The 12,367-nt window shown below is 45.6% G+C and overlaps 1 protein-coding gene across 1 annotated transcript; it reads right to left on the bottom strand.

The window, feature by feature from the left end:
- Positions 1–10,431: 10,431 nt before the first annotated feature.
- On the bottom strand, positions 10,432–12,284 carry RPL22L1 (ribosomal protein L22 like 1). Its single transcript, XM_082766962.1, has 4 exons — positions 12,235–12,284; positions 12,053–12,145; positions 11,588–11,709; positions 10,432–10,681 (listed from the first exon to the last, which is right to left on the bottom strand). Exons 1-4 carry the CDS (start codon positions 12,241–12,243, stop codon positions 10,537–10,539), a joined length of 369 nt encoding a protein of 122 aa, XP_082623088.1. The 5' UTR covers positions 12,244–12,284; the 3' UTR covers positions 10,432–10,536.
- Between the last annotated feature and the right edge of the window lie 83 nt (positions 12,285–12,367).

Here is a 12,367-nt window from a genome sequence, read left to right as displayed (position 1 = left end):
AAAAGAGATGAAAAACCAAAATGCAAATTGTTTCTGGGTTAACTTGAAGCTTCTTTGTAATTAGTTGGTTTCAAAGAGTTTTTGGAGGCAGAAGTGATTTTTTTCTACCAAAAGACAATTTTTTCTACCCTAAGGATTTTTCATGAGACGTGAAACATGGCCACATACACTTTATCAGCTCTTCACATGACAAAGATTTGCCAGACAAAAAAATCAGGTGAGGTGGAAGTCCCTCTTTTGCCCGAGGAGATCGCATCTTTAATGGCTTTGAAGATCTTTATGGCTTTGAAGACAAACTCACAGGTTTCTTCCTAATTTTTAGCTCATGGCTTCTTGCCTGTTGAGGGAGGTTGAACATCTGGAGCTGTTTGGCCTCTAAACTTCAATCAAAATCCAGAAGAAAGGGGATTGCAGCTTGTCTTTTGGGTACCTGCGAAATGTCGCTCCTCCAACCATGGTACAAGTTGTTGTTCAAAGCCCTTGAAAATAAATTGTTCTGCACGTTGAAGAGTTGGGGTCTACCTGGACCCTGGGTTGTGTGCCTTGCTCCCATCCCACGTCCCTGTGGGTCCCCGTAGGCCTCCTTGGGACTCCATGAGTCTGGTACCCAATGCCACAGCAGATTCGCTCTCCACATCTCCACTTAGAGTCTGCAAATGGAAATAAAAAGCCTCTGAAAGAAACTGTAAAAGTCATTTCTCATGATCCTTTCCAGGACATTTTAAAAAATGAAAAACCCTCTGCTCTGTCTAGTTAACCAAGGTCCTTTGGAGCCAGGAGACTACTGAATATTTAAAGAACAACATTATTTGCAGCAGTTCATAGCTAATGAAGTCTCGATTCATATTTCACAGTAGGTGAAGAAGAAAAGCAAAATCCATTCCCATCACAGCTGCAATATATTTTCCAGCCGCTTGTGGAACAGATTGTGCTCAGCACTGCAGCCTGAACCACCAGCACGGCTGGCACGGGTACAGGGGTGGTGAGCCTGGGCTAAAGATGCTCTCCTTCCTCTGGCACTGTCTGGCGTGTCCAGACTGTTGCATATGTTGTCTTTTTAGTGTGTTTTTGCAATTCATTTAACTCCAGTGAGCGTTGGGTGGTGGTGGAGGTGCTGGAGATATCTCTGGCATGTGGCTGGCAAGGAGGCTGCTCTGGGACCCTCTCTTCCTGGGATATCGCGGTGCAATAGGGAGGGAGAGGGCTGTAGGGGTGGTTGGGAATAGTGGGGCAGCCTGGCTGTGCCTTGCAGGGTGTCGGGACCCTGCTGGCTGAAGATCCACCACCACGTTCCCCTAGGGGCCACAGGTGAACTCCCTGATGTGCTGGGGTGCAGTGTTCTGCTGGCAGCGAGGGCGAGCATCTTTGGTCTGTGCTTTTTCATGGCACACCCCAGCTGGAAGGAGAGATAAGGAGTACAGACACACCAGTATGTCTTTCAAAGTGTAAAAAACAAACAAACAAACAAAAAAACAGAGCTGGAGTTCGGCCACTTCGGGTCCCAGGTTTGTCATCCACCCCGTGCTCTAATTGTGTTAAAAGTGAGCATCTCAGGGGCTGCCAGAGACTCCATTTTCATATTGCTTTGGCTGGGTGCTCTCCTTTTTACTTCCAGTTCTGCTTTTGCTAAGTGCCTGCAAAACAAATTAGAGCAAATATTCCCTCATCAGGGCAACGCTTTTTAATTCACCGAGCCTATTTGTTTGTACATGTTAATGCAGCCACCTACGTTGTGCTGCTGGGGACCTTGAGGGAAGGCACAGAAGCACAAGGGTCATTAGGAAATTTAATTTGCTGGGTTATCAGCCGTCTTTCATTCGTCCTGGTCCCTTGGATTCAGGATCAGAGGAGAATGGCATGAACTTATGTTCAGCACAACATTTTAAATATCCCTGCAGTAAACAAGAGCTGGTGTTTACCTCTTTCCCAGCTCAATGTAAAAGTCAATGTACAATTCCTGTGCATTATTCTGGTGTGGTGCTTGAGGCTGGAGGACTCCTGGGATGCAGAAAGACTTTTAACAGCCTCTCTGGGTCACCAGACTCCTCTCATCTCCTCCTCGTCCACAGGAAGCTGCTCCCAGGTCTGCTGGGCACTTAAAATTTTAGGAAAAAATGCTCATCTCTAACCAGTGAGACAAACTGCCCAGAAAAACAGATATGGGAGGAAACTTCAATGGTTCATGTAAACATTTTCCAAGGAAGGTTTTGATTTTGGTTAATCAGCCAAGAAATTGCCTGTCAACACAATTCCTCAGCTTGAGGTCCTGGAGATCCATCATTTGCTGCTGGGTTGTGCTAGTGCTCTCTGTCCCATAGAGGCAGTATTTTGGAGCAGCTACTTCAGCAAGCGAGCTGGAGCATCCTGCTGGCTTATCTTTCTGTAGTGAAGTAAAATCCAAGTGCAGACTCTTTAATAGTTGGGTCCTGAAGCATTTAAGCTTCAGTTTTCGGGCCTCAGGGTATTGTGAATAATATCTACAGGGTGACATCAATGCCCGTCCTTAGAAATAATAGCAAAGGAGGAATATGAAAGTACAAGTGGATGTGCCTGCACATACCAACGCCTTCATTCTTAGAGTTAGTTAAGAAAAATACCCAGGGAAATGTAAATCAGATATGGATAAAGCACTCAGCTGAGAAAGTACATTATGCACAGCTGGACCAACCTGCACTAGCTGGGCAAGTCACGCTTTCCATAATTGTGCATTCACCTTACTGTTTTTAATGAGTTTTCCCCCAACACTGCACAGGGATACTTGCAAGGTGTTCATCATATTGTTCTTTGCTGGAGACCTGGATCCTTTCCCTGCTTTTTTACGTGACGGTGAGCAGCCCAGAGCAGTCAGTTACAAGGGATGTGTAAAAGCTGAGCAAGCTGCTGTGCCTGCAAGAAGCAGAGCAGTTGGCACAGCCATGCCATGGTGGGTGCCCAGCAATGACCTGGTTCCCCTCTGGCCCTTGGTCGAGTTGATCTGAGCACATTTAGGTCCCCCAAGTCCTGTTATTTTATTACTGAGACATCAAATCCACCAGTTACCTGAGAACAATCAATTTAGTTGTAGTTGCTCTGGACCAGTTCAGGGAGCTCTGTGACAACAATGCTGTTATTACAGGGGACATTTCACCACTGCCCAAACCTCTGTTTTTTGTGGTTTCACTTAGCATGGGTTGGGCTGATCTCTGATTGCACCTGGATGTTTCAAGCCCACAATTTTTTGGCAGATCTGCTGGCAGAATATGAGAGCAATGGCTCCCAGATGGACCTGAGTGCTTTGATCAGCATCTCCTCTCTATCAGCATGTCCTGGGACAACACTTTGGTGCAGCTGGGTACCAACACACACGAGGATGAGGTGTCCTGGGATTGAGCTGCTGCTGGGACTGAGCCTGCACCACCTGCCCAGGGGGCTGAGGGTTTGGGTCATGTCCTGCCTGCAGCTGGGGGTCCTGGGCAGGGCACGGCTGCAGCTCTGTAGGGCAAGACCTGATCCCCTCCCAGTGCAGCAGGGACAGAGCTTGCTGCTCGCTTCACATGTTGGAAGCAAGCTCTGCCTTTATCACAGCCCGACATGAGAAGTGCATCAGATACGTTGTCAACCCCCCGGGGAAGTTTCGTGAAAAATGAGTGCAGTGCTGCTTAACCCCTGCCTCCAAGCCAGATAAACCCTCCTGCTATGAATTTCACATTAAAAGATAAACCACAGAGCTCTCCCAAATATCAGGGAAAGCCGTGACTTAACTCAGTGCTCTGCCTTGCAAGGATTGCCCACTGCATCTCCTCAGGTGTGCTGCTCACCCATCCCATGTCAATCCGATGCTACCCCAGGGCCAGTGTTTGCTCAGGGAGGGCTCTCATTATGAGCTCTTCTGGAACAAAAGCTGGTTTTTGTTGTTGTTGTTAGTTTTTCTGGTTTTTGCTTGGCTTCTGATTTCACGGGTTTTATTGATTTTTCAGTCACATGGAGAAGCAGGCTCCCTGCCCCAGGTGAGCACAGAAGCTGCAGCTTTACACCACAAATCCTGCAGCTTGCTTCCTCAACAGATAATTCCGCACCTGCAAAAACATCGGCTGCTTTGTGCCTCTTTATTGTGTTTGTGGGGGGAAAAACAGAGCCCCCTAGAGCTTTCCAGCATGGGTTTTCAGAGCAGCTGATGGTGTTACGCCATCACTTCCACGGGATTTCTTTTAGCTTCTGTGCATCCCCTCAGTCCACAATGAGGCTCCAGACTACTTGAAGGCACCAATATTTCAGAAAAACATCGTTATTCTTCTCCCCACTCACAAGGGTGTCAGGGCCCGACCCAGAGCTTGCTGTGCTGCCCCATGGGTGGGGTTCAAGAAGCACAGGGGTGCAGCCAGGGCCGGCTTTGCCCAGGCAGATGCGACCCGCAGGAGAGCAGCACTGATCTTCCCGTGGCATAGCGGGTTAATTTGGCTCCATCTTCTGCTGGCTTTGCAGATATGCGCCTGCTTTTTAAGAACTGCAAGCCTGGCAATAACTGGTGTTTGGAGAAATAATTGGACATATGTATGGTAGGAAAGGAATTTAGCGTGTTAAACACACAGATACCAACCCTGGCTTGGGAACACCCTAAGCAGGGGCTGCTGCCAGCCTGTGGGTATGGCCGATGTGCTTCCTGCTGATCCTGACCCTGTTTAGGGGGTCCTGGGGTCCAAGACCCTGGGTAGAGCCCAACACAGTTTTTTTACCATGTGTTTTGCTTAAAGCCCTTGGAACGACATGGTTTCCTGAAACTGCCACCTGGGTTTAAAAACTGAATTCATTTCTATCTCTCCTGCCAAGAAGAGCTGGGAAATACTACTCCTTAAGCTGTGGAGGAGTGAAAAATATTTCAGTGTTCAATGGTTTTTAAGCCAATACCATGAATTTTGGTGCCCTTCTGTGGCTCTTGACTGCTGTGCCTTGGCAGCACAGCTTGTGAAGAGCTTTCTTGTGGCGAGCCCGGCTCTGATGCAGAGGGCAGCGTGCTGTGCCTCTGGAGGGTCAGCAGTCCCTGCTGTGCTCTACAGCAGCATCCCCATTCCTGAGACTACCCAGAGAAAACAGGACTTGCTCCCTGCCTCTATCAGTGCCTCCAATCCCACACCTTGAGGTGTAGGAAATGGCGGGGCCTGCAGCGTGCTGGTGGCAGCTCCCTCCTGCTTTGGGCTGACCATCCCCTTTCTGCCAGCCCTTTCCAAGCACCCACAGCTCTGCCCATCATTTCTGCCAGCCCCACGCCATGCCCAAAACCAGGTGCCACAGGGGGCTCATGCCCTCCCCAGGGTCCCAGCACCCCAGGCTGGGATGGGGAACGGGTGACAGGTAAAGGCCTGGGAGCTCTGCAGCTCCCGGCCCACTGCGTCAGCAAAAACCATCGCTATCTTCGAGCTCGCTGCCTGCCAGCAGTGTAAATATTTTCTGAACGAGCTGGAAGGAGGAGGGCTGGTGAATACATTTTTGCAGGAAAATGTTACAGAGCTGGGAACAGGGACTTCTGAGCACCCCCTTATCTGTGCTGGCCGAGAGGGGCAGGCAGGGGCTGCAGGCTGGCAAAGAGTGCCTTGGCCTTCAAAACAAAGGATTTCAGCCACCTGCTCCCAGTTCCAACATTGGCACACTTTGTTGGTATTGTTCAGTGCTGCTTTTCCTCACCCTGTCCCAGCTGATGCTGTTGTTGGCTTTGGCACCAGGAGGGGTGGCTGGGAGCATCCCAAAAGTGTGCGGGGGCAATGGAGCTTCTCAGTGCCCCAGTGTGCCATGAGAAAAAACAAAAACAAAAAACAAAACAACAACATGATCCCATTTAAAATCACCACCAAATCCCTAACATAATGGCAAGAGCACTGTAACACAGCTGAGACATGTATCACGCTTGGTGCTTGCTGTTGTGGGGAGGGGGTGTTTAAGCTGTCTTGCCAAGTTCAACTACTTAATAGAAAAAGATTTGTTAACAGAGTATTAAAGCATTTCTCTCCTAATTGCTTATTTAGATGCAGCTTGGAGGGGCAGCAACTGCAAATCCTTCCCAGCTGGTAGCTCGTCAGTGCTTTGTGAGTTTAGGAGTCCCCAGAGCACAGGGATTCAGGGGCCAAGAGGCACTGGTGCAGATTTAAGGCTGGAGGGGACCTGGTGGCAGCATCCCACCTGCTGTCTAGGGGTGTCACCTGCCTTGGGGCTGTTTCAGGGTGAGTTTCTGATACTTTTGCCTCCTTTATTACTCCTCTCACTCCTGCTTTGTGCTCTGCAGCTCTCAAGGAGCAGCTCTAACAGGAGCTAGGGCTCAGGTATCAGCTACAGTGCCAGCACAAGCCTAAAAGTGGCTTTGTGCAAGCATCCTGCCCAAAATGTGCATGTCCTGGGGGAAGCATGTGCTGGGAAGCTGTATCAATAGGGACAGAGGGAATGTGGAAGTGGTCTCCAAAGGCAGCAGATGCTCAGCATCACTTCCCTGGTGGTCCCCAGTTCCCTCTACCAAAGAATGCAGGGCGCTGTGCCTGGGCACCTGCTGTAAAACCATCCCTTCTGGGGGGTGAGGGCTCCTCCAGCTTGTATTTGTGTGCTGCTGTGAGGGCAGAGCCCAGGGCTGCCAGAGGAAACCCAATGCGGCAGCACGAGGAGGCTTTCGGCCCGTCTGATCTGCCCGATGAGATTTCTTCCTTTTGTTTTGGTCTTTAAAAAGAAACATTTTATCCGTGTTTTTGTCTATATTCGGTGTAATCAGATCACCCCCTCCACCGAGGCTCATTTCCTGCCGCTGGGTACATTGAAGCTATTATTTGTTTTTCCATGGGCCTCTCTGTTTCTAATTACTTTTCGCTGATGTTATGTGAATGTGTTGAGTCTGTGCCACCCTTAGTACCTGCCAAATGCTGGCTCTACCATACGCAGTAGTGCCCCAGCACATTTCCAAACATTTCCTGCTATTAGTTACCTCCATTTCTGACCTTACTACTTGGGCATGTATGATTAAAGATAATTTCTGATGGGCCAAAAGGGCAAGTGGGCAGAAAGCATGCAGGATGCAAGGACATTTAGAAATAACTCTTACTAGTGATAGTTAAGTTTGGTGATCATTTCTTTCTCTTTTTTTTTTTTTCTTTTTTTCTTTTTTTAATGGAACTCAATGAGAGTTTTGCTGCACTAGAGATAATACTGCAGAAAAAAAATATACATATATCTCTATATGCTCATATATAAATAGCTTATGTGGAGCTGCTACTGCTGCTCTGGCAGCAGCTGCTTAGCTCTTTCTCTTAGAAATCTCCACTTCATTTTTTTTATTTGCCAAACATTAAAATTTTCCACGTGCAGGAGGTCTCTCCTAAAACAATTTTATTTGGAAGAGCCCAGCAGAAATGTTTTTTAAGAAATGAAAGAGGGAAACGTTTATTTTGAAGGAACGGGGGTGAAAATTACACACATAACATATGTATAATTTCATCTAAATTAAAGCCATTTAAGACTTACAGTGCAATTGCACTCCCAAGCTGCAGGCCGAGGGCTTTTCAAGCTGCTCAGGATCCTCTCCCTCTCACCACAAAGAACAGAATTAGCAATTTAGCAGCAGGGTCCAGCTGGAGACAACACCTGGCAGCTCCCTGGTCACTGAGCCAGCACAGCAGAGCTGCCATGCTCAGCAACTTGGGTGCTGTCAGGGGACAGACACTAAAATGTGAATTTTTTTAAATTGTATTTTTTTATTTTCTTAAAGCTAAACGTGATTCTAATCTGGATTATTTTAATGAGCTTCCTTATGTGAACAACAGGCTCTGCTTCCTGGCCTGCCACCTGCATCGTACCTGGCCTCTTCAGCTGTGGAACAGGTGAAATTATGAAAAAAATCATCAATTTCCAGGTTTTTCTAAGGTTGTCTTCTTGTCTGTGCAATTCAGATTTTTTTCATTATTATTATTTTATTTTTTTTCCCCATGAAACCCCAAGGAAGAAAAGGAATTCCTGGACTCCATCCTCACTGCAGGTAAGCTCGGTGACTAATACAACTCTCACAAGCACTTTGGCATTTTTTCTCAAAAGCTAGCCATGAAATAAATTGTCCTGCTCCAAATCCCAGGTGTTGTTTTCCTATCTTTTGTCTAATGATAACGTGTGCCTGTTGGGCAATGTAACTACACACTGCTTTGAAAGGACGGAAAGATAACAAGGCAGCATGATCCTATTAGCTTTGATTTTGTTTGTGGTTGTTACATTTAATCTGCACAGTTTTGTTGTGTCAGCCCACTTTAAAGGGTGTACTGTCACATAAAAGCACAACTCTGAAAAAACAGGTGGAGATGTATTTTGAAATACAATTGTTAGTCACGGTATTTGTTGCTTAACTAACTCAGTGCAGCAAAGAAAACAAACCATGGTTGTGTTTTATTTTTCTCAACTACTTGCAGCTTGACTATAAAAAACAATGCTGCTGCTTCAATGCAGTGTCAGCTTCCAATCCTATAATCACTTTTAAAAAGCATGAGCAGCTTTTTCGGTTTCCAGTAAAGCAAGCACATGGCCACCTTCAGGTGCTTTAAAATCAACAGAGAGGACTCTGTGCCTAATGTGAAGTGGTTCCCGGCTATTTGCTTTGCAGGAAGCAGAAGAGCAGTACCTGTTTAAAGGGCAGTGATAAACACAATTCTAGACTCCTCCAGTTTAAGTCTACGTTTATTTGACACAGAAGCCTTGAGAGAACAGTGCCTGGAAGCTGGCAGTCTGCAGGCTCAGCACCTGGAACAGCCATCGGTGCTGGCAAGGTAAGCTTTGTGCTCAAACGTCAGCAGCAGACAGCCCAGGTGACACGCTTGCTGCCTGCCTGTGGCATTTTCTCTGACCTTAAATGATCTTCCACAAAAAAAAAAAAAAAGAAATTCCAAAGCAGCACTCTGGTATGGTCCAGTTCCCTAGATCAGGGGCAGGACTTCAGGTGTTTTCTTCAGGTGTTTCCACTGAAGTAAAGCTCAACATGCACAAGCAATGAAATAATTAGCACTGCAGCCAGTTATATACCCTGCTCCCTTACTTCTGCTGGTTCTAAAACAGAAAAATTAAGAGAAAAAAACAACGAAGCAGTGATTCCCCCAGTAGCTGTGGTTCAGCTGCTGTATCCTCTTATCTCCCTTGGCCCTATTTCAGTAACAGCTGTTCAAGCAAATTGAAAAATGACAAGCGAGACCCCAAGGCCTTTGATGACATTTATCTCCCCTTTCTGTACTTTTCATTTACATTTAGGTAGCACCAGAGGGTGTCATGTGGCTGTTAATGCATTGCTTTGTGCTTTGGCAACTCTCTAGGCTGTCTTAAAGGTTTGCCTGCAAAAACAATGCTGGAATAATCAAAAGTTCACAAGGAAATTAATTCCGTAGGCAGGCTTCAGCTTAAACTAGCGAACTTGTTCAAGCAGAAAGTTCAGAATTACAGCCCATATGCATCCCTATTCTACATTACACAAACGTGGCATTATTAATTCCACAGTTAACTCTACCTAAAACCCCTGTTTCTGCCTCCAGGTGTTTGAAAGCCCAGTCTACTTGGCTGATCCGAAGGAATTGGCTGCCTCCTAACAGCCTTTGAGTAAATTCAACATTGCACAGGAACCCAATTTATCATTATCACAAGCCTACTTCCAGCTTCATAGAAATTAGTATGTATGCACTAACTATTGCAACTGCAGGCTCACAAGCACTTTTTTTGGTAGTAGAAAATAATCAAGTTTCTCTTTATATGACATGAACCTATGACCCGATTCCTAATGTCTGGAGTGACTTAGTTCCAATGCAGAACAAGACACATATTAGGATTAAACAAATAGTCCCCAAATTCAAATACAAGAACTATAAAATACATGATCATCAAAGTAGAAATACCTACATGGATTTAATGGGGTCATTTACTGACATCAAAGCACATTTCATTGGTTCTTTTAATATTTGTTTTAGGAAGGTGCTGGTTAATGAGATTTGTCTCTCTGTCCTTACATGTCAGTTACAAGATTTGTTAGCTAGATTTATATTTATTATACTCCCATTTTACTTGTGGTTAGTCATCGGAATACCACAGCCAATTAATGAGTTGGACAAATCACATGGAAATAAAGTCTTGTTCTGTTAAAACATTTAAGTTTTTTTAATAATTAAAAATATACTTTTATTAAACATTGCATCGACTCCACATAAGTTAAACAAACAGCTGGTACTTTTACTCACAAAAAGCTCTAGCATGATTTGTACAAATATGATTAAACAATGAAGATGTCCTACAGTTTTACTGGGTGAAGGGCTCAGTTCTGCTTTTCCACCTGGACTTTCATGGATGTCACGCTGAATAGCTCTCACTTCTGGCAACAAAAATAAAACTGCAAATCAAATGATTCCCCCTGCTGTCCCGCAATTATAATGTAAGAAAACGGCTTGAAAACTAACCACGCTCTGTCCAACAGAGTACAAATTCTTTATTCACCAATAAGTTAAGTGTTCTCATAAATAGATGTTCTATTTTTTTTGTACACTGTAGTAAGTATAAAGGTAAGCTTCATCATTCCTCGGATTCTGATCCTTCTTCATCTTGACTGATTTGGAAGTAGCGTAGCTCGTATGTCTCCTTGTCAGATGCAACCACGCGAAGCCAGTCACGAAGATTGTTCTTCTTGAGGTACTTCTTTGTGAGGTATTTCAGGTACCTTAGGAATATTAATTGTAAGTTAGAACTCTGTCATTTCGCAATCCCTACTACAACTTGAACTCCACCCAAGACAGGGTCTATCAGGACAATGCAACTTTTACATGCTGAATTTCTCAAGGAGTGACTCAACACTAATTACATCAAGAAATCAAGAATTATCACGTGTAATAGGTAATAAACCTACATCTTCATTTGTGATATATTAAAACTTATTATTATTTGCATTTTGACCAAGTAACTCAAGGCCAGTTAACTCCAGAGCACTAAGAAGTAGCTCTAAATCATGTTTAACACAACAAATACTGGGACGTTGATATCAGAAAAGAGAAGCGGGAGTGTGGACAGGGAACTGTACGCCTACATCAGTGTAGAGATCTCCTGCGTGCCCTAGCACACTAAATAGATCAAGGCCTCATTTGACTCTAGGGCTTCTCTTGCCACAACACATACCATGTACACGAACCTTTTAGAATCATTATGCCACGGGCAGGGCCCCTCCCACCAGCCCAGGCTGCCCAAAGCCCATCCAACCTGAACACCTTTAAGACTGCGGCATCCAGTGTCTCCCCACCCATTTTAACATAGCTAAGTAATTAATAAACAGGCACCCATGATATGAATTCAGCTATGACCTTAAAAGCATGCCTTTCCTCATTACACTTTTAACAAACTATATAAAGTCCCTCCGTATCAGTATGTCTGTATTAGAGAAGCACTGATTTGCAGTTAAGTCCTGAGCTTTAAGAAACGTTTTTTAATACCTGATCTTGTAAACCTGTTTGAACTGTCTCTCACTAATATCAACGTGCACTACAAAGATCTAAGCCAACACCTTCTCTGTACACATTTAAAATGCGTCAGATCCAACAGAACAGTGTTTAAAACCCACAAACAGAAGGCAGACCTTTTAGAAAACTGCTTCTCAGATGTCACCGTGATCTTGTTCTTCAGACGCTCAATGTGAACGGTGTTCCCCAAGTTTCCTGTTTTTCCATTGACCTTAACTTTCTCCTTTAGGAACTGTTCCTGTTTCAACAGCAGAGAAGAAGTAGAACACTAGGGAATGGGACCCTAGGTATGAACTAGGGAAGGGACCCTAGCCATGGAGCAACGTTAAAAATGACTATAATAGATGTCTATAATGCAATAAAACTTTACTTATTTATTTATTTTGAATTGCACACTGTAAAAATAACCACATTAAGAAAGGATTCAATTTAAAATCCATGAATAGGTTAAAAAAGTATCTATAAACTAAGCATAAGCCCAGGATCCTCTCAAACCCCGCCGATTAATTAAAGAATCGTTAATTTCGCGGCTCCCCAGCCGCCGCCCGGCCGCCCCACAGACCGAGGCCTTCGCCACTTACAAAGTTGCCGGAATCGAAGATCCCATCTTCGACAGGGTGGGTCAAATCGAGGCAGAATTTCCACGTCGCCTTCTTCGCCTTCCTGTCCTTTTGCTAAAACCAATAAATAAATAAGGAACAAATCAGTACCGACCTCATCGAGCACGCCGCGGCCCGCAGCCCTCCCCAGCCCCTGCACTCACCGCCCCCATGCCGCCTCCGCCGCGGCCTGCCGCCGAAAGACCGGCGCCGCTTCCGCTCCCTCCTTTTATAGGCGGCCCGACGTCGTGACGTAGCACGCAGCGCGGGACGGCGCGCCTGCGCGGGCGGGGGATG

Source organism: Aythya marila (genome assembly GCF_965140915.1).
Source record: "Aythya marila genome assembly, chromosome: 9".
Classification (NCBI taxonomy): domain Eukaryota; kingdom Metazoa; phylum Chordata; class Aves; order Anseriformes; family Anatidae; genus Aythya; species Aythya marila.
This window is presented reverse-complemented; position numbering and strand designations above follow the sequence as displayed.

Coding starts and splice junctions, on each gene's coding strand:
- RPL22L1 (XM_082766962.1), bottom strand. Junction 11,710..12,052: donor TCTTCGATTCCGGCAACTTT/GTAAGTGGCGAA, acceptor CTGTTGAAACAG/GAACAGTTCCTAAAGGAGAA. Junction 10,682..11,587: donor GAGAAGCAGTTTTCTAAAAG/GTCTGCCTTCTG, acceptor AATATTCCTAAG/GTACCTGAAATACCTCACAA.